General features: G+C 40.2%; 1 protein-coding gene across 1 annotated transcript in view; it reads right to left on the bottom strand.

Annotated features, from left to right (window-relative positions):
- Positions 1-22,542, bottom strand: part of LOC128841842 (vitellogenin-1-like) — a 48,013-nt gene that overhangs the window by 4,896 nt on the left and 20,575 nt on the right. The window contains exons 20-33 of the mRNA XM_054037314.1: positions 17,723-17,867; positions 14,610-14,829; positions 13,596-13,765; positions 12,504-13,211; positions 12,370-12,417; positions 9,843-10,040; positions 8,450-8,656; positions 7,144-7,286; positions 6,907-7,045; positions 5,420-5,555; positions 4,405-4,591; positions 3,960-4,057; positions 3,100-3,194; positions 2,835-2,994 (exon numbers count right to left, since the gene is read on the bottom strand). Of these exons, the coding sequence (XP_053893289.1) occupies positions 2,835-2,994; positions 3,100-3,194; positions 3,960-4,057; positions 4,405-4,591; positions 5,420-5,555; positions 6,907-7,045; positions 7,144-7,286; positions 8,450-8,656; positions 9,843-10,040; positions 12,370-12,417; positions 12,504-13,211; positions 13,596-13,765; positions 14,610-14,829; positions 17,723-17,867 (2,654 nt within the window). The remainder of the gene's footprint in view (positions 1-2,834; positions 2,995-3,099; positions 3,195-3,959; positions 4,058-4,404; positions 4,592-5,419; positions 5,556-6,906; positions 7,046-7,143; positions 7,287-8,449; positions 8,657-9,842; positions 10,041-12,369; positions 12,418-12,503; positions 13,212-13,595; positions 13,766-14,609; positions 14,830-17,722; positions 17,868-22,542) is intronic.

Genomic DNA, 22,542 nt, shown 5'->3' with positions numbered 1-22,542 from the left:
CCCAGAATCACGTTTGCTTTTTTTGCAACAGCATCACACTGTTGACTCATATTTAGCCTGTGATCCACTATAACCCCTAGATCCCTTTCTGCCATATTCCTTCCTAGACAGTCTCTTCCCATTCTATATGTGTGAAACTGATTTTTTTTCCCTAAGTGGAGCACTTTGCATTTGTCTTTGTTAAACTTCATCCTGTTTAACTCAGACCATTTCTCCAATTTGTCCAGATCATTTTGAATTATGACCCTGTCCTCCAAAGCAGTTGCAATCCCTCCCAGTTTGGTATCATCCGCAAACTTAATAAGCGTACTTTCTATGCCAATATCTAAGTCGTTAATGAAGATATTGAACAGAGCCGGTCCCAAAACAGACCCCTGCGGAACCCCACTCGTTATGCCTTTCCAGCAGGATTGGGAACCATTAATAACAACTCTCTGAGTACGGTTATCCAGCCAGTTATGCACCCACCTTATAGTAGCCCCATCTAAATTGTATTTGCCTAGTTTATCGATAAGAATATCATGCGAGACCGTATCAAATGCCTTACTAAAGTCTAGGTGTACCACATCCACAGCTTCTCCCGTATCCACAAGACTCGTTATCCTATCGAAGAAAGCTATCAGATTGGTTTGACATGATTTGTTCTTTACAAATCCATGCTGGCTGTTCCCTATCACCTTACCACCTTCCAAGTGTTTGCAGATGATTTCCTTAATTACTTGCTCCATTATCTTCCCTGGCACAGAAGTTAAACTAACTGGTCTGTAGTTTCCTGGGTTGTTTTTATTTCCTTTTTTATAGATGGGCACTATATTTGCCCTTTTCCAGTCTTCTGGAATCTCTCCCGTCTCCCATGATTTTCCAAAGATAATAGCTAGAGGCTCAGATACCTCCTCTATTAGCTCCTTGAGTATTCTAGGATGCATTTCATCAGGCCCTGGTGACTTGCAGGCATCTAACTTTTCTAAGTGATTTTTAACTTGTTGTTTTTTTATTTTATCTGCTAAATCTACCCCCTTCCCATTAGCATTCACTATGTTAGGCATTCCTTCAGACTTCTCGGTGAAGACCGAAACAAAGAAGCCATTAAGCATCTCTGCCATTTCCAAGTTTTCTGTTACTGTTTCTCCCTCTTCACTAAGCAATGGGCCTACCCTGTCTTTGGTCTTCCTCTTTCTTCTAATGTATTGATAAAAAGTCTTGTTTCCTTTTATTCCCGTAGCTAGTTTGAGCTCATTTTGTGCCTTTGCCTTTCTAATCTTGCCCCTGCATTCCTGTGTTGTTTGCCTATATTCATCCTTTGTAATCTGTCCTAGTTTCCATTTTTTATATGACTCCTTTTTATTGTTTAGATCATGCAAGATCTCGTGGTTAAGCCAAGGTGGTCTTTTGCCACATTTTCTATCTTTCCTAACCAGCGGAATAGCTTGCTTTTGGGCCCTTAATAGTGTCCCTTTGAAAAACTGCCAACTCTCCTCAGTTGTTTTTCCCCTCAGTCTTGATTCCCATGGGACCTTACCTATCAACTCTCTGAGCTTACCAAAATCTGCCTTCCTGAAATCCATTGTCTCTATTTTGCTGTTCTTCTTTCTACCCTTCCTTAGAATTGCAAACTCTATGATTTCATGATCACTTTCACCCAAGCTGCCTTCTACTTTCAAATTCTCAACGAGTTCCTCCCTATTTGTTAATATCAAGTCTAGAACAGCTTCCCCCCAGTAGCTTTTTCAACCTTCTGAAATAAAAAGTTGTCTGCAATGCAGTCCAAGAATTTGTTGGATAGTCTGTGCCCCGCTGTGTTATTTTCCCAACATATATCCAGATAGTTGAAGTCCCCCATCACCACCAAATCTTGGGCTTTGGATGATTTTGTTATTTGTTTAAAAAAAGCCCCATCCACCTCTTCCACCTGGTTAGGTGGCCCGTAGTAGACTCCTAGCATGTCATCACCCTTGTTTTTTACCCCTTTTAGCCTAACCCAGAGACTCTCAACACTTCCATCTCCTATGTCCATCTCTACCTCAGTCCAAGTGTGTACATTTTTAATATATAAGGCAACACCTCCTCCCTTTTTCCCCTGTCTATCCTTCCTGAGCAAGCTGTATCCATCCACACCAACATTCCAATCATGTGTATTATCCCACCAAGTTTCAGTGATGCCAACAATGTCATAGTTGTATTTATTTATTAGCACTTCCAGTTCTTCCTGCTTATTACCCATACTTCTCGCATTTGTATATAGGCATCTAAGATACTGGTTTGATCTTTCCTCACAGTTTTGTCCTGACCCTCCTTTCTCTCTGCCAATATAGCCCACACTCACTCTCATTTCCGACCCATCTCCCAGGTCTCCATGTCCCCACTTACCTGTGGGCTTTTCTCACCTATCCCCGCCGAACCTAGTTTAAAGCCCTCCTCATATTATAACATATGTAGTTTGTTTGATTAAATTAAGTCTACAGAGAGCGAACTGATTTAGTGCACACCTCTGCTCTGAAGCAAATCAGTGGTGAAACTTCCACTGACTTCAGTGGGAGCAAGACTGGGCCTGATTTTGCCAGTCATGGAGTAAGGAACTACTTAAGTATCAGTAAATGTGGCAGAATCAAGCCTCTAGTAGTAAACTGAATGTGAGAAAGAATTGTATTCAATGCTTCAGATTCATTGGGAGAGTTCTAAAACAACGATTAGTTATATAAACGGAAAATGAATGACAACAGTGGTCCTTTTTATTTACAGGTAAATGTTTCTTTTTTCTTTTTTGTATTTTTAGGGGAAAAATAAAATAAAAATGATATTTTCTCTAAGTAGAAATTGTTTTCAAATCTACTGACCTTCGGCGCAGGTTTCTTCTACCAGTACCCAGGAATGGACAAAAGCTGAGCAGCTGTGTGCCAGCCTATGATTGGGCATGAGGAGTTCATTTTGCTTTTGTCCATCATTATTTCCACAAATACCACAGGTCCTTCCTCTCATCCATGAAACAACAGTAACCTATAAAGATAACACATCTTTTCTGTCGATGCTAATGTGTTGGCCCATTACAATGCAAAGGTGTAAAAGAGAAGAAAGCTAGTAATATAACAGATTCAGAAGTACCTTAAGTGTCGAGCCATCAAAAGTCACATTCGCCAGCCCTTGGTCTGGAGCTTCTACTACAACTGTTGTTTCATTTCTATAAATTTTAATGTTTTCTGTAAAAAGATACAACCGTTTACAGGTGGTTCCTCTAATTTTGAAATAGTAAAGAAATTATCTAATCTCAGGGATAATGTATATAATCATTAATTTTTATTTACAACGACGGGTTATTATTTCCATCTGAATACATTTTTTGTGGAGAGGTGAGGTCAGAAATAAGAGTTTTTTCTTTTTATTTGCAAAATGCTGTTTCTCTGGATCTATATAGCTGTCATTGACTTTTCTGTCTAGTCAACAGAGCCAGCCTGATTTACACCAGCTGAAGATCTGGTCCTAAATATCTAGTTTTCTCTATGATGTTCATCATCATGGCATTGCACCTACATATAAACAAGTACCAATATAGTCAAGCAGCTCTGAATGCAAAATGCTTCACATTTCAGTGGGAGGATTAATCCTTATGCTTTACAATGGCAAGCACACTATACAAATCAATATAATAATGGGCCTGATTCACTTATTAGTGAAAATTAAGAGTATGTCAGTTGAAGTCAGGTATGTAAAACCAAAATAAGTCACAGAAGTATCAGGCCCATAGTTTTTCTTAGTATTGATACACAATTATTTTTTACATCTCAAAGTCCTTATTAAGCTTGTAAAATATTTTGGCCTAGATAATATTTAGTCCTGCCATTAGTGCAGGGGCTAGACCAGATGACCTCTCGAGGACCCATCCAATCCTACAATTCTATGATTCTATATTCCTGTAAATATTTAATTTCTAAATAATTCCTGGAAAGGTGAGTAACACACTGTACCTCTTTTATTTTGATATATTTTGCTGCGCGTTAACACTGGTCCGTCATTGTATGACACGAGGATAGAGGAAGATGGAGAAAGATAGAGTCTCACGCTTCTTGAAAGAAGAAAACAAATGTGTTTAATTGTGGGAACATTGATGTAAATGACCAACACAGACACAGCCCCAACTTCAGCATCCAGATTTTGAATATGCCCCCAAAGTTCAACACTGGTTGGGTTTAGGGCTCTAGTTCAACACTTTCCTGGAAATGAGAAGCCCAAGGAGGTAGCTGTGTGGGGGCTGTTGATAAACATTACCTGAGAAATTGAAGAGAGAGGCTGGAGGGCAGAAGAGGATTGCTGGTATTATGATTTAAAAAGTACCCATCATTTTTTAATGCAACAAAATTTAAACTAACTTCCTAAAATTCTATATAGAGACTCAAGAATGATTACACTTACGATGAACTAATATTGATGTACACCTCCCTGGAGGAAGAGTGTGGATTGACTTTTCTCGTCGTGACGATGAATTTGGGGTGAGCAGTGCAGTCTTGAGCTACTACAAGGTCGCAGTCTTTATTGAATGAACATTTGTACTTCACTTTGTCAAATGTTTTGAAGTTTTCTTCCCTCACTTCACATGTGGCTGAAAAACAGCAATAAAAATAAATGGCAGATGCAACTGTGCTTTGGAGATTGTCATGGAGATTTTGAAAGCTGCCCAAGAGGACTGAATGGCCAGTTCCCATTAAAATCAATGGGAATTGGACAGCCAAATCTTCTTGGCAGCTTTTAAAATCTCAGCCTAAGTATACATACTTAAGAAAGGCACAGCAGCAACATAAAATGATCAATCAGTGTGGAATTATACTGTTGTATACCCATCACTTTTTTTGATAAGCAGCTGAAAACAAACCATCTAGTGATAGTCTTGTTTTAAAGACTGTTACTATCACATTCCTGAGAAGCTAAAAGCTGAACCCATGACAAAAACTATTAGCATTTCTCCAAATTTTGCCACTGTTTGTAATAAGTATCATTAGAATTAGACAGACCCAGTCCTACTAAAAATCATGAAGTCTCCCTTCTAAGGAAAATAAATAGGATTGGAAAACTCATGTCCCTGCACTATATCCACCAGGTCATCCCTCTTGTAGTGGGGATGACAGCCTCTTGGAAGCGACAAAGGACAGAGCCACTTGGGATCTCTGTGTGAAACCCATGAATTCCTAACCATGCAAACAGACCTGAACTCCCTGCACCCCACCTTCCAACAACTGCTGAGAAGGCATCTCCTGTGGTTGGGGTAAGGGTAAAGGTAAGGGTTGCCAAGTTTCCCCAGAAGAACACTGCTTGAAAAGACCAAGCCCAAAGACGACAGGAGACAGAGTCACTGGAGGGGCCAAGTTTTAACTATTACAAATAACCATTGCTCATTTATCAGGGACTAGACCAGTACTGAAGTAACATTTACATTGATCTTCTTTAGCTATCAGTGAAGATATTTCTGGAAGGAAATTCCAAGCAGTCACTTCTTGAGCCTGAGAAGCTGGAGCTGGGCTCACAGGCAAAGCAAATGGAAGTGGGAAAGCCTCATAGTAAAGGGTTAGCTGAAAAAGAAGCAATGAAAAGTTTAGGATATGTTTAGTCATACAATTTGGTCAGTCATAACAAGCAAAAAGACCCCCCTTGTTAAACATTCCCTAAATATGTATTTGTATAACTGGAGTCATTATAGTCTTCCCAGGACATTGTGGGCACCCAAACCTAACATATATATTTTTATGAGCTCATTATCTTTTATTTTATTATCACTTGTACATTTTCTTGAGAGATTATCTTTAAACGATTATTTAAAGACATAGGGAATTAAGATGCACAGATGATGTTTACGGTATTGTTAAATGACTTCCTTAAAACGAAAAACCAAACCAAACAAACCACCACACCACAGGGTGGCTGAATAATAAGTTCTCTCTGCCTTATCCTGTCCCACTGCAACTAGGTACAGCAGACTAAAGAGCATGTGTTAGCTGGCAGTCTTACAGAATGAAAGTTGGCTTGATGTGATTTTGGTTAAGTTCGCATACCATAGAGAAAGACACATGAAATATATCTAGATAAACAGGTCATACACCACTCCCTCATTATCACATATGAAAACCCCCTGGAAAATTGAAGTACAAGGGTAGGTTAAGGACACACTTATTTCCTTTATGGAAAGCCAAACTGTTGTTAAATTACACCAGACCCACTAGGGACATTTTTCATAAAGATGCACAGGGATTTAGTGGACAAAGACCAATTAATCAGTTGGAGTCTGCAGACTACATCTGTGCAGGCTGCTGGCAAAACATACCCCTTCTTGTTTGTTCAGAGAACTGCTGCATTTGGGAGTTCCAAGGTTTGATCGGTGAATAATGGACTGCAAGAAGTACCGGACTCTAGGACTCCAGCACCAGGCAGCATATAGGTGCAAGTAAGGTTAAGCACTAGCTATAGTCTTCCTCAATACATCCTTTGTAAGTCACACACCCCGTACTCCTGAGAGCCCAGGATAAAAACAAGCAAAGTGTGTGGGCAGGATGGGCATATCTGAGGAGATATCAGTTTCAGTGCTACCCTCCACATACAAATGAAGCATTTGGCTACAGGCTTCCCCTTTGGGCATTACTCCGCAGGCCAGACTGAGTTGGTCCTGTGCAGTTGGTGGCTCTTTCATTATGAAAGCATCAAGTTCCCAAGAACTTCTAGTAATGTTGATCACGTTTTTATCTTGTGCTTTATGGCACACTACAGGATCAAGCCCTGTGTATTCAGGATCTACGGTAGCTCGTGTAGGAGGTAAGGTTCTGCATTTTTCCTTTCTCAGAATTAGCCTAGATGTATTACCCAAAGTCAAACTATACAACTAGAAAGTATATTTGGAAAAACAAACAAACAAACAAAAGGTCCACATACCCCAGGAGACTTTATGACTGTATTAATTGTCCGTGGTGAAGTTGCAACTGCTCTTACTACAAGCTCCTGAGAAGGATTTTTCTGATACACTTCTGAGAAGCCCATCAGGTATGCTATTCCAGGAACAAATTCCATAGTTCTAGAGATAAACAAGATGTGACATACTCAGAACCTTCATAACACCAACCAATATAACAAGAACAACACAACAAATGGACAAGGTAGCAGACTGCATACGTTATAGTTGTCCTCCTTATCCAGGATGGAAGTTTTGTCCAAGCCAGCTTCACCTGTACAGCTGGATTCCTTGAAATATGGCCTGTGGAAGCTCTTGCTTCAATTCTATACTCCCGGCATTCCTTGCCCCACCTGAACCTGGCCTTTATGAGGAAGAGAAAAAGTCATTAGAATTTTGGAAATGAAATCATATAAAAAAATCTGTCATCATATCAAAATACATGATCTCTTTATGAAACTTCAGTGAAGTCTTCAACTCATTCACTAAATATACTTGTTGAGGAGCTTTGGCTACATCTGGAGGAATATGGGGATGAATGGTAAGGGTGGTAGGCTAGGCTGAATGTTCCCATTTTGAACGTTCAAAATCTTGCACTGAAACATGACTAGAATTCTGCAGTGTGACATTTTGCTGAGATTCATTACATTTTGCAAATTCATCACCAATCTGTATATTTAAAAAAGAAATGGCATGCTCCTCTAGAAAGTTCACTTTTACAAAACTGTCTGGGTTTGCAAAGATAAACAATTTTCACTACTGACAATTCTGATGAAATTTGGAAACTGCAGCCACAAAATGCAGAAGTCTGGAGATCACTGTACACGTACATAGCTCTGCAGAGGAAGGCTTCCACGACTGGGTCATGTGGGCATTGCTGTATGGAGAGGATTGAAAATAGAAACTGCAAACACAGTGTCCTAATTCCAATGCTTTCAGGCATCAACTGAACACCCAACATGACTTCAGCACCTCTCTTATATGGAAAGAAGGAAACAAAATGTCCTTGAAGTGGTAAGGTGGGTGAGGTAAAATTTTGTATTGGGCCAATTTCTGCTTTTGAGCCACACAGAGCTCTTCTTCAACTCTGGGAAAGGTACTCTGAGCAGCATAGCCAAATGCAAGATGGAACACCTTGTCTCGCTAATGTCCTTGGACCGACATAACAACTATGCTGCATACATTTGAAATGGCTGTCATTTGAAATGCATGTATAAAGAAAGGAATGAGCCAGATTCTCAGCTGGTGTAAACTGGCACTTGAGCTGTTCAAACATTTTCAAATTTTGAAAATTTAGCTACAAATGTTTTTCAAACAAATTTTGAAAATTTTCACAAATTTATTTTCCTGTTTTTCAGTGGTTGCATTTTTTCAAAAATTCAAAATTTTGATGAAAAATATTTGCGAAAAATTCCAGGAAAATTTGTCTTCCTTGTTTGACCATCTCTAATCAGTATAGCCATCTGGTTATTTGATATTGAGGGGCCTTTTAAAGCTCTCACTTGGTGGAGCTAGTTGTATCTTTACCTGTGCTTTGAGAGGCAATACTACAGAATCAGCACACGCTTTCCAGTTAGTTTCAGCAAGCTGAACCACAACCAGTTGCATATCGACTTTGGTAGCAGCAGAGTTAATATATGCTGTGGCTTGGTAACCTTGATTTTTGTTGTCACTCCTAACTGCCCGAGCCACAATGGTGAGCCCAGGTGGAAGTACGTCTCCCAGGAAATTGGGCTGAAAAACAAAACAAAAATGGCAATGATTAAACGCACATGTATATTCAGTGGTGAACGTTGGATTCATTTCGTACTGCACCGACAGCTGTACAGCAGTACAGAGCCTGGGTTGGTTGAGAATGAAAATAGTTCCAGACTCTTATTGTTATTTCAGTGTAAGTTTTGGTGAGTTATTCTCCTTTTTTATTTCAGTAGAATAAAGAATTTTAAAAAGATGCAGTTGTCTTGACACAAGAGCCACGACTTACTTAAGACATGTCAATGGACTTATGAAGATTTTGTGTGTTATTTTTAATATTTAATCAATTTCTAGAACATTGGATATTACCATAGCAATATATTCATTCAGAAGCAACTCCTTTGAGCCATAATGAGAGATGTGAGTTCCTTATTAATCGCAGTATTCATACAATATTATGAATCCTTTGGATATTTCACTATGTATTTGGGCCAGGCTGGTATATTATTATTAAGATACAATTACTTGGAATGGATCAGAAGACCACACTAAGGATTGTGAACAGTTAGTGAGCTAATTGGTGCTTACAGAAATGTTTGTTTTTCCCTAAAAGTAATGGATCAGTTTTACTGAGCACATGGCCAGATTTTCTCTCTGTTACACTGGATTTACACTGATGAATTCGTGACTCTACTCTGGAGAGTAAGCACTGCAAAACCAGGATTTAACATTTAAATGAATAGGTGGGTTTTTTTCATATTCTCAATGAATATATAAATTATATAGGACACATGCCTAAGTTGTGTTTTTCAGTAGAGGTGGTTGAAAATTTTCTGTCAAAACAGTTTTTGACAGAAAATACCTTATCAATGACATGGAAATTTTCACCAAAAATTTTAATTTTGGAGTTTTCATTAAAAAATTTGAAAATCTTTCCATTTCTAGCCCCCCAAAAGGAAACGTTTCTTTGAAAGTTTTTGACGGCTGAAAACTCAAAAAAAAAAAATTGAAAAATTTAGTCAAGAAAGGAACTTTAAAAATCTTTGTCACAATTTTTCACAGGAAAGAAATCATTTCTGGTTTTCAGCTTGTAAAAATAAAAAAAGATCTCCCTGTAGGGCATTTTCCGGAGAGCAATGACTCATTGGGGTTAATGGCTAGAGGCACAGGCCAGGTCAACAATGCCCCTTACGCATCTAATTCCCTGGCAAAGACAAAATTTCACCTCATGTGCAAAGCTAGAATCGCTGCTGCTGCTACTGCTACTGCTGCTGCTACTACTACTGCTGCTGCTGCTGCTGCTGCTGTTCCTGCTGCTGCTGCTGCTGCTGCTCTCTCTGGTACTGTCGCTGGAGCTGCTGCTGCTGCCTGACTGAGGGGAAGATGATGAGGAGGAGCTGCTTGACGACGCCTGGTCTGGATTCTGGAGAAGAGAAATAGGTAAACGACTGTCTGATAGGTATTTGGCCAAATCCAGCTCTGATCATGAAAACCAGGAGTGGCACCAGGGTTTTTGGTGCCCTAGGCGGGAGTCCTTCCGCGCTCCCGATTGTCGGTGGCAATTCTGCGGCGGGGGGGTCCTTCCTCGCTCCTGGTCTTCGGGGCACTTCGGAGTGAAGGACCCGCCGCAGAATTGCCGCCGAAGACCCGGAGCGCGGAAGGACCCCCCCGCCGCTGAATTGCCGCCCCCCCCCATCCTGGTGCCCTAGGCGACCGCCTAGGTCGCCTAAATGGAAGTGCCGGCCCTGATGAAAACTTCCTCTCCTAACTGGAAGCTCTTGTGTCAGTAATCAGATACTATGTCACACGGAGGCACCTAAACAGTGTAACATATCATTATAAAACTAGAGCCGGTTAAAAATATTTTAGTTGTATAAAAAAGGGCAGGATTTTGTCATTACAAATTTCACAAAACCATTTTCCTATTTTGTGACCAGCCCTAATAACAAGAACTTTACAGGAAGAATCCATAAAGCCACCACATTATCCTCCTCATTTAAGTACCTCCTTAAAACTCACCTCTGCTGTGATGTGCACAGAATCTGCCTTCTGATAATGTCTAGGCAGGTGGCAAGCTCTTATTACTGCTACTGATTGTCTAAGAATTCTGCACATAGCTAGTCTGTGCTAAAATATCTTATTATTTTGTTATCCCTTTCTGCCCCCCCCCCCACTACATGCCACGCCTGCTTGTTATTTACTATATGGTTCTACACCACCTAACTCAGAATAGCCTTGATCTTGTTGAGGCTTCTAGGACTACAGCAATATGCAGGTTTTATAATAATATTATCAATAATAAAAATGATTATCAGTCCATTGTGGCTGCTCTAGATGACACCATAGTATTCTTCACATTCTGACATTGGATATTAAATTATTTGGGGTCACTCACTCTTCAGAATGTCCACATGAAATGAACATAAAAGTCATTTTTCTCCTCCCAATCTTCCTAGTAACTCCTCTACAAGTCCTCTCCCTCCAAAGTGCTCTGTTTAATGCCATATAGTCTATCACATCACATGCTAATATGTCTTCCCTTATGACATCCCACAACTTTTCCTTGAGTCAGCCTGTCTGTCTCTTTCCTTCAATCTTCATCTGTTGGACTCTCTTACTCGTACAGTTGTCAAGACTGTCCTTTACACGATCAAACCAACTGAGCCTGCACTCCCTCATTTTTTTCATTTATGAGAATTATTTGGAGAATGTATCAAACATACACATTCCTCATGTGGTCCTTCTTACTTATGCCACTCATCCATCTCAACATTCACGTTTTTCTGTGGAACAGATCACTTGCTCATATTTCTTCTTTGAAGCCCAACCCTCAGTGCCAGACTTTAAAACTGGATGGACTAGTTTTATAGACTTCCCTTTTAATCTTACTGGTATCTTCCTGCCACATATTACACCACTTATCTATCTCCATTTGAGCCAGGCATTTATTACCCTAGCTCTAATTTCATCCTCTACTTCCCCATTTTCTGGAACCCAGATACTTGACATTTTGTGGTTTTGGTATTGTCTGTCCATCTAGTTGTAGGAATAATTCTTCAGTGATCACATTATTAAAATTACATACCATATATTGTTTTTCCTCTGCTTATTTTGAGTCCAAGTCTCTCCTACACATCTCTCTATTTATAAAGATCCTCTTCTAGACTATCTTTCTTCTCACTGCGTAGAATGATATAATCTGCAAACAACATGCACCAAAGTGCCTCCTTCTTTTGTATGTTCCTTGTAAGGGTATCCAGGATGAGGATAAACAAGAAAGGGCTCAGTGCTGATCCCTGATGCACTCCCACCTTTACCGATCATTCTTCTCTTTCACTACTAGGAAGTTTTGACTGTTGACATTGTACCATATATGGTTTTAACAAGCTGCACACAAAATTCAGTATCATTTTCTCCCTCGTACACCTCCGATGACTTTCCTGGGAACTTGGGCAAAGATCAATGAACACTATGTGACTATTTTCTCTCTTCTCTCTGAATTTTTCTCACTAGCTGCCTCAGCTCAAAATCAAGTATCAGGGGGTAGCCGTGTTAGTCTGTATCTACAAAAACAACAAGGAGTCCGGTGGCACCTTAAAGACTAACAGATTTATTTGGGCATAAGCTTTCGTGAGTAAAATCAGCATCTATTGTCAACCTTCCTGGCACGGAGCTATATGGGTTTGCTCTAATATCTGCTTCACTTCTTAGTTTAATGATCATTAAAGTAAACACTTAAATTTTGGACTTACCAAATGGGACTTGAAGCGGAGTCGGTACATTTCTGGAACGTGCTGTTCCTGCAAAATTCCAAAACAAATGATTGCCCGCAATGATTCGACAAGAATCAGATCACATTCAACTATGATACATTAAAGAGGGTTACCCAGTCTCCAGATGAGTCATAACTGCTGCCACTGGTGTATTGAGACTTAGCATGTTTCCTCTCCTCTTTTCTATCAGTTTTGCTGAATGGATACGACGCCTTGGAACGCTTCTTGGCGTCGTAGCGAGCTTTATCCGCATTGTCACTGCTGCTGCTGCTGCTGCTGCTGCTGCTGCTGCTGGGTCTGCCGGTGGTGGTTTCACTGCTGCTGCTGCTGCTGCTGCTGCTGCTGCTAGAGCTGCTCTGCTGTTTGCGTGCAGCCTTGGAATGTTTCTTCTCATGAAAACCTCGCTCCTTATCAGCACTAGTAGCGTGTACAGTAGGTGGTTTCTTAGCTGCATGTTTTCCTCCAACAGCTTTGCTGCTGCTGCTGCTACTGCTGCTGCTGCTGCTGCTGCTACTGCTGCTGCTGCTCTTCCCAAATGGAGCTAACTTCTTTACTTTGGTTTTAGAATGCCCTTTGCTGCGGGGCCCTTTCTGCTCATGTTCTTGAGGCCCCTTCTGCTGTTTCTTGCTTGGTGGGCCCAGTGAATCGTCAAAGGAAGCTACATCTTTCTTCTTCAGCTTTATCTGGCCCCCTGCCCTACGCTGAGAATCGCTGCTGGACTGGCTGCTGGATGAGCTGGAGCTACTGTTGCTGCTGCTGCTGCTGCTGCTGCTAGAGCTGGATGATGATTTTCTGTCTTTTCGATTAACGAGTGATTGTTCCTAGTAGACGACATGAGCAGAGAAAGACAATTATTATTCTGTTCACTTGCGGCAGTTTTTAAGTAAAATGCTCTTCTGAGAGAAAGAAGTCTTTCTGCTGTCCTTCAGAAAGCAAGGTCTAGTCCCCAGATAGAGACTTCATCATATTTTAGTGATGTCCACGTGGGATGGTGCTCTAAGCCAATACATTTAGATGACTATATGTAGAAGTTATGGTGCATAGAATTATGCATGACTGAAGTTAATACTGTATGATGTTATTTCCTACACTATCTAAAGTACTAAGTTTGCCTTGTTATTGTCACTTTATTTACTATTAAGAGTGTACTAAGTGTGTGTATATTGTTCCCAGCAAGTCTAGAAGTGTATATATTAGATAAGTACCTGGACTGTGGGATCATCAAGGATTTTCTTCAGTTTTTTAATTGCCTCTTTGTCGGAAGCTAGTTCCGTTTCTGTGTCTTCAAATTTTACTAAACGCACCATTTTTGCAGCAGCCTGAGCACCTGCTTGGATTGTTACTTGTATTTTCTCAATTGATGACCCTGTATGGACTGACATTACATGGCAATTAATATCACTGTTGCTGGTTATTGTTATTAATAGCAATAGAGGACTACACTAGCCGTAGTATTGTATAACAGTATTGTTACTTTTTTTGTTGTTAATAGCAGTAGAGGACTACACTAGCCGTAGTATTGTATAACAATATTGTTACTGTTTTTTGTTATTAATAGCAGTAGAGGACTACAATAGCCCAGAATGTGCCAATTTCTGCTTTTATATTGTATGTGGGAGATAAAGCAACATTTTTTTTTGCAGTTATATTTGCATTTGGTGAAAATGGATATTTCTGGTATTTAGTGACTTCGATAGTGTGTCATGCAAATTGAACTTACATACATTTTTCAGTGTTGAGCATGACGCTAGATTCATGTCAAGTGAATAAAAAATTGCAGATAATCCAGTCAGCACATCCAGGTCACTGGAATAAATTGCTTTTTTTACCAGAGTTTATTGGCGGTGCCTTACTTGGCAACAGCTCTGATAAGAGAATTACACATTTGTTGCCATATCGGTCTTGACAAATTAACATGAATTTCTGTGTTTATATATTAATTAATTAGATATTGTGCTTGCCTCTGGACATTTAAAGGATGGTCCAGAGTTCAGGCCATTAGCCTGGGACTTGGGAAATCTTTGTTCAATATCTTTCTCTGTTACAGATTTCATGTATGACCATGGACTAGTCATTTAGTCTCTCTGGAGTGTCGTGACGATACATATATTAAATATTGTAATGTGCTGAGATACTAAGGGCCATGAATAGGGGCCATGAAAGTGCCTAAGATAGAAAGACAAATATTTATTAGTTTCTCTCAAGACAATAGTATTTACCTGGTTTGCAGGTAAGTTTAAAAGCATTCTCCCCAACCAGATAATAGAGAGGAGCCTTTCTGATAAATGCAGCATTCACACTTTTCCTTTCTGCGCAAATTTCAACTCCAAATGTACTTGCATTGAAGCACATGGAACGAACAGATGGTACTTTCTGTTGGGATGATTGTCCAGCTGAATAGATGTTTCCTGTTGAAATGATTTCTGAAGATAGTCTACCCTATTGTGTAATAAATACATGTCAATGTTAGATTCTGTGATGCCAATAATAAAAAAATATCATCAAATTGTTAAGTCTCCTCTTTTAAGAATAGATTACTGTATGTTTTATAGAGGTCGTTAATTGATTTGCTTGAGATTCTGGTCATCTGACATGGAATGACCTTGTTGTCAGCTGGTCAAATTGGCCATGCCATCTCATGGTCAAGTAGGCCATGTCATCTCACGTTTATGGTATCTATTTAGAATAGGAGGGGAAGGAGCATCAGGATTTAAGGCTGGAAAATGGAGTTCCACCTAATTGTGCTAATTATTTTATTTGGCTTTGTTTGTTCAGTGATTCAAGCTGTGTTCATTGAATCCCAGTATCTCAGTAACCCTATAATGACCGTAGAAGTTCTAGACAAAAAGAAATGTATAGTATGGAATTCTGTCCTACAATAAACATTGAGCCAAATTGTGGAGCCCTTACTCAAGTCAATGAAGCATTTGCCTTGATAGGGTTCTAATAAAGGCTACAGGTTTCATCAGCTAAGAAAGCCACAAAGATCTCCTAGATGGCCATAGTGGATGACATTAGAAAGTGCTTCCCCTAAGCATTCCATATATGGCAAACAATGGTTCCAAAAGACCCACTGAATTACAGTTAAGAGGTTGGAAATAAATCCGTGCAATGCAATTTATGGTTTCCCTGAGCAATGAAGCTAACAGCTAAAGGGACAGAACCATGAGTTTCCACCAGCCAGGTGCATAGTGCCTCTTTAAATGTAGTAAAAGGTTTATAACCAATTTTACTTTTTCATAAACGAGTAAATACTTCACATTTTTGTGGACTGCCTGACAAGATTCCTGAGTTGTCAGAGGCATACTCTAAAAATACAGCTTTTAATGGTAGCTCTTTCTTTTGTAGGTAAATTCCAACTATGCTGGGAATCGTTCAGGTTAGGCTTATCATTTAGTTACTGTTCATTTAGCATCAGTTCAACAGTCAGGGCCAGATTCTGTGCTGCAGCTCTCCGCAGATGCAGCAGAGAGACACAGACTATGAGGATTCAGCTTGTTTCAGTGCCACAGGGGCTGCTCCACCTTATATACTCCTGGGGGAATTCTGCACCACTGCATGCGTGCATAATTAATGAGCCATGCATATTTTTATTTTTTTTTGCTGCAGTTATGCCTTTTGTCCACCAGAGGGCGCTGTGGCACTAGACCACAGCAGCAGCTCCCAGTCAGCTAGGGAAGAAAAGAGCCTTCTTCACAGCAGGCCAGGTCAGGAGATAGGGGCTATGAGGAGACAGACAGCGTGAATGCTGGCGGGGTCAGACAAGGGCTCATAAGGGCTAGTGGGGGAGGATAGACTGGGGCAGGAGCTGAATGGGAGTGGAGGCATAGGGCCACAGGGGGAAGGGAGGTGCAGGGCCACATGGTTATGGGGGAAGGGGTGCAGAGCTACATAGGAACATAGGGTGTCTGAGTGGGGGCATAGAGACACATGGGGATGAGGCGGGGGTGCAGGGCCACATGGAGTTGGGGAGAGTAGATGTCTGAGTGCAGGTGGGGGGACACATGTGGACCGGGGGTGCAAGGACACACGGGGATGTGGGAAGTGGGTGTTTTAAGTGGTGGTGGAGGGACACATGTGCCTGACTGAATGGAGGAGGCTAGGGGTCAGCCAGGATCTGTATGGGGGAAGCTCCCTAACAGTCCCTCTCCCAGCCCACCCCCAAAAAACCCTTGTTCCATACTTTTCCCACCCATACCCAACAACCTTCCAAGTTCACACCCAGGCTCCTTCTCAGCAATTATTTCCCTTTCACTCAGATCCTCCATTACCCCTGACTCCCCCCAGCCTTTGCACTGCCTCTGGGATGCGTGGGAAATATGGTTCTGTATTGTAGTTTAAACAAATTATTACTCAGAGTTCTGTATTAATATGCATAGTAAGTAATCTGTCAAAAAACATTTTCTGCATCTTTTTTTGTCTGTTACACACATACTTGCTGATAGGTATTTTGAAATAAATGACCAAAAATAATTGAAACTGGTGTGATTATATTGGGTTATTTTGACAAATAAAATATGCAGAATTTTGCAGATTTGAAAATATTGTGTGCAGAATTTTTCATTTTTTGGCACAGAATCCCCCCAGGAGTACTTATAGCCGCCTCCCCATGATTGCCTATAGGCTTTGCCACAGCAAAGCACTATGGCCACTCTCCTTTGGACCCCCATCCCACCCATGAACCAATTGCCAACATGTCCCTCTGACAGAGGCTGTGAGGGGGACAGTACAGTGTTGTGTACGCCATCCCTTGTTGCTCTTGCATTGGAGGAATTCTCCACAGGGCCATTGTGTCTCTTATACGTTACTAGAACATCACGAAGACGCTGAACTAGGAAGCCCTTACTGAAAACTGTGTCCCCAAAATGGAATTATAGTCAGTCATGTGACTTGTCACAAAAACAGACATTCATCCCTGAACCAGAAATGCCCCATTCCTCAACATCAAATTTCAGTTCTACTTGTTGAATAATCCACCCGTCGCCGCATGGAACATTTTCTAACCCTCTGTTAATTTACAGGAAGGCTACATGAGAGTTACAATGCATTTAAAGGGTTGTGGGCCTTTCCCATAGGAAATTGCAAAAATTAATTATTCAAGACAATGTTATAGTTTCTAAAAACAATTATGTTAGCCTGACACTGTGATTAAATTCCAGATTTTTGTTATATCATTACTATTGGGTTATTTTTGTCCGAAGGTTGTACTTGACTAATTTTGAAAAAAATAATGGGTCAGAAATCATTAATACAAATTCACTTCTGGATAAAGGAGATAATCTTACACAGATCAAAAAAACAAAAGGAGTGTTCAAAATCCAATATGTGTTACCCTTATTTTATCACTCTCGCTTGATGCGGAACCTGAATCGAAGGACAGCTTCATTATGTCAGGCACTGCCTCAGGTAGAAGAACTGGCGTCATCTTAGTGGCAGATAAGTCTTCAAGATTTCGTGTAACAGCATATGTCTTAGACCTGCAGAATAAACATGAAGGGGAATGTTGTATCGATAAGCACTTCTGAGGAAAAGATCTGAATTATATCTTGTGGCATGTACTTAGCAACAAACATCCTACCTTGCAAATTACTTCACAGATATTTACAGAAGTCATCCTGCTAGTTAGATTGTCAAGCCCTATAAAGGCTGCAGAGAAATGTAGACCAACATTTTCAAAGTTGGGTGCAAGCATTGAAAGCAGTGGGCTCTGTGCATGTAAGCACATTGGAAAACGGGGCCACTTAGTCTGGTGTCTAGCTATGGATTTAATTGCTTAGCTTTTGGCTCCCAAGTTTGGAAATTACGGCCTTTTTAATTTTCAAAATTATACATAGCCTAGAAAAGACTAGCACGTGGGATGCTTGTTTCTAAACTGTTACTTCATCCTCTCCTTTTTATAATTAAAAATAATAAACACCAGTGAAAGTACGCCATGAAATGTAAATTCTTGTGTGACATTTATTAAAAATGCCATTGAAGAGAGGCGCCGAGAGTCACCTGAACAAGACATCCGCAACTTGCTGCAACTGCATTATCGCTAGAATCATTGCTTTTCCCAGACCAGGAATGTTCAGAACTTTATTTACATAATAATATTCAGTACCGAGGTTCCTAAGCTGTTGTTTATGGACTGCTGGTGGTCCAAGAGCACTCAGATCTGGTACTAGTAACATGGGATGAGATTCTGTATTGCACCCCTTAGAGGCTCAGAATGAGAAGGGGGCTGAGGTGGCTTTAAGCCACCTTTGTGCCTTCCCAATCCTGGGCTGCTCCATGGCCTGGAGAATCCTCCCCCAGCCGGATGTGGGGCTTTTAAGATCCCTTTACTCCTCTCCAGCCCTTTTACCTGGTGTAAGGGGGCCCACACAGAGATGAGGATCTTACCTCTGGTGCTTGCTCTTTATTTCTAGCTATTTAATAGCATTAAAATACAACTAAAAATACCTTATGTACTCTCCTAATGTTTCTTTTTCATGTCACCAATTGCCGTAGCTACCACAGGGTTGTTATGGGATTGTGAATGAGAGGAGGTGGCCTGCCTGACCGCGAATGGGGAGATGGCCTATGAGATGATTTCTATTATAATGAGGTCCACACTGTGTGAAAGTCTGAGAGCTCTCAATCTTCCCTATTTGAAAGGTGAATTTGTATTCATTTGATGGTGCTCTCTTCCTCTTGAAGACTCTTGCCATGCTGTGTGCACTGTAAAGCACACAATTGCACTTCATGTGGAACACCTCAATAAAACACAGGTCACCCAGGGGGGCTTTGTTTGCTTTTCCTGCTCTCCCATTTTAGATAAGGACATGACATCAACGCTCCACGCTGAGCGTGAGTAGAACCTTGAAGAATGGAATCTGAAGTGAAATATTCTTCCTAACAAGCTGAGTGGATAAAAGAAAATACAAATCAACATGCATTTCAGATGGCTCATCTGGATAAGGGAGACAAAGAAAAAAGCAAATGGCTTTTATTTTAGTCCCATTCAATAATTTAAATGACCACCGAACAGCAGCCTGGGTCTCCAGGCACAAAGCTCTCCTATTCCTTTTTTTTTTAAGTATTATTTTTTTATGCCGATAGTCTACTCCTGCCACCTAATGAAAGCGGAGGATCAATTCCTCCCTGTTGTGCTCAGAGAGCTGACAATGCAGCTGCATCAGAGGTGACACATGTCAATGTCTGCAGAATCACACAGCACAGTAAAAATAGGCTGTAAGAGCCAGCTCTGGCTCTTTAACAAGAAAAAAAACAGTTACAAAGAGGGCCTACAGCTATGATATGAAAGAATCTGTTCTCTGTGATCCCACACAAGGGAGAAAATAAAAGGGAGATTTTCCAATATATGTATTAGTGTATTTCTTGGATAACGGAAGAAGCTGTTCATTTATCCGTGATATAATATCAGCCAAATTCAATGTGTGTGTGTATGTGCGTGTGGAGGGGGGGAGGATTCTGTTGAACTGGGCCCCTTTATGTCAGCAGCGAGTGTTGTCCTAAGTACTAGCATAGAAAAAAGAAAATAAGAGCTATCTATGAATATGTTTCATTATTTAAAAAAAGTCTTTATTCATTTTAAAACACTACCTATAAGAACTACATAAATGATACACAAGTAACAACCCTAGGGCCAAATTCTGATCTCATTTGCACCAGTGAAAAGCCAAAGTACCTCCGTTGAAATCCACAGAATTACTCTTGATTAATACCAGGAAAAATGAATTCAGAATCTGGCACAAGAATGTTAAAAAAATAAAGTTTTGAACTGGTATGGAACTTCCCTCCCACACATGCACACCACATCTCCTTAGTAATGTCCTGTACGACACACTGGCCCACTTGTGTACTCCTTCCTAGGAGAGTGAAATTATCCTATGTCACATAAAATTGTGCAATTCTGTCAGGCCAACCTACAATTTTTTAAAAACTGGGACACAGCACTATGCAAGTGAATGTATATATTTCAATAGCTTGTCATTATGAATATGAGATACATTTTCAAAGCGTGCATTCTCTGGCATCTCTCCATACCTATACTTTAAGCACAAGGCTCTGATTTTCCCCAAAGCTTATTTACATTTCTTCTGTAAATGTGATAGGAAAAAATATGTTTTTAAGTGGCCATCTGCTGGCAAGCTGAATATAATACCAATAAATATGCAAACCCCAATAACTGTGTGGAAAAGGTTTTAAAAATACCTAGGGTATGTATTGTTTCTCAAATTCAGTTTAACTTTGATTGGATTGGATTGAAACAAACGCTTTGTATTTTTCATGTAGTATTATTAATGGGTAATTGTGATATGTGTTGAAAAGGGAGTCTGAGTCCTAAATTTGCTGTCTTGTCTTGGGGCTTCAGTGTCTTTATCATCAACACTTTAAATCAATTCTTCAAAAGTCAGTGATTTCTCATCTGGGTTTTTATTTGCTGCTGGAGTCTCATGCATCTCACCATTCTCACAGAAATGGTGTACCAGCCTAGATAATATTGAACCAGATTTTACTCACAGTTACATGCCCATGGAAGTCTGGTCACTCTCAAAGCATGAGTGCCAGGAGACAGTCATGCTAGCTTCCCCATGCAGCCAACTATCTTCTCACTATCTGTAATGTCACTGTAAGCTTTCAGTGCAGGTTGGTTGGAGTAGGTGACTTTTTAAGGTCTCTTTCAGCCCTGTGTTTCTATGGTGCCTAGGTAGCTCACTGACTGTGAAGTCCATAAAGACTGAGTCAAAGTGCCATATTGTAAAATATAGTTTAATTATGAAGGCTGCTCACAAATGGCTCTAAATAGCAAGCACCTCCAACTTCTCAGCTTCCCCTTAAGAACCATTCCCTGTGGTTTCTTTAACAGAGAATGCAAAGGTAAATAGTGTCAGAAAATTTCCAAAATATTGAATCCAATAGATTTCTTATAACTTGACAGGAAGCACTGAACTATTCAAAATATCATGCAAAACAAATCCATATTAAATTAAGGTTTCCTGCTAATTCTCCATATATTGATTTAATATTTTTCCTTTTACATTTAAGATTTTACTTGTCCCAGAAGTACATTGGTGACATGGTTCAATCTTTTGTTCTCTGATGATTCCCCTTATGTGCACATTGTTTCATTCTGAATGCATATGCCATTACTCACTTGTTTTGTAGCATAGTTTTGAAATTCTTTTATAAGCATAAGAAAAATTGATGGTGATAAAACTTTGCTCATCTTTGCTAGAGTCTATATCATTAATGTATGTGTCTGATTAGGCATTATCTAATTATTTCTATCTAAGATGATTTCAGGTGACATATAATTTACTGTGCTTTGATACTCAGAGGTGAGCAAGGGGAAGTGGTTTGAATAGGAAGGTGTGGCTCCTGAGTTCTAATCCCACAGTTCTAATGCTGGCTCACTCTCTGACCTGGAACAAGTCATTTAACATTTCTGTGTCTAAGTTTCCTTTTATGACAGACAAGGAAAATAACTATCTAGTGTTGCAGGAGTGTTGTACATTAGTTAAAGTTTGTATAACAATTTGAAGCTCCAGGTAAATGCTCAGCATTATTATTAATATTCATTATTATTATTTATTTCCTTAATATTCCCTTTAACCTGTCCCACACTGGCACCCACTCAGAGTGTTTGGCATAAATATCCCTTTCTAGCTGATCTCAGGAATGGACGTGTGGTCTATGCAAGAGACTGAACAAACAACTTTGGGCCATGACCCCTTTGAAGCTCTTGCACAGATAACTGATGCTCTGTCAACTGTGGAAGAACTTGTCCCTTTGTTTAGTCATCTGGAATGCTTCCTGAGCATGTTCACTGGAACCCCCAAAGTCATTGTGGAGAACCTGGTTATGATCACTCTTGATGGAGTGAAGGATTCACGCTTGGAGGAGGGTGTAATACAGAATGTCTAATAAGACAGTTTGCGACCATAATAGGGAGAGGGGACTTTTAAGGGCGAATAATGATCAGCCTCCATGACTGCGAAACTGAAGAGGCCTGCAGAGCTTCAGGAGCCAGCAGCCATGAATGCTAACTTCAGGTGGGTCAAACACTGAATTCTTTCATTGCTACTATATTCCTAGAACAGACACTTGTTAACATTTCTGGGCACTGTAGATTTCTGTTGTTGCTGGCACTTCTCCTTTGTGATG

This window comes from Malaclemys terrapin, chromosome 8, assembly GCF_027887155.1.
Source record: "Malaclemys terrapin pileata isolate rMalTer1 chromosome 8, rMalTer1.hap1, whole genome shotgun sequence".
NCBI lineage: Eukaryota > Metazoa > Chordata > Testudines > Emydidae > Malaclemys > Malaclemys terrapin.
This window is presented reverse-complemented; position numbering and strand designations above follow the sequence as displayed.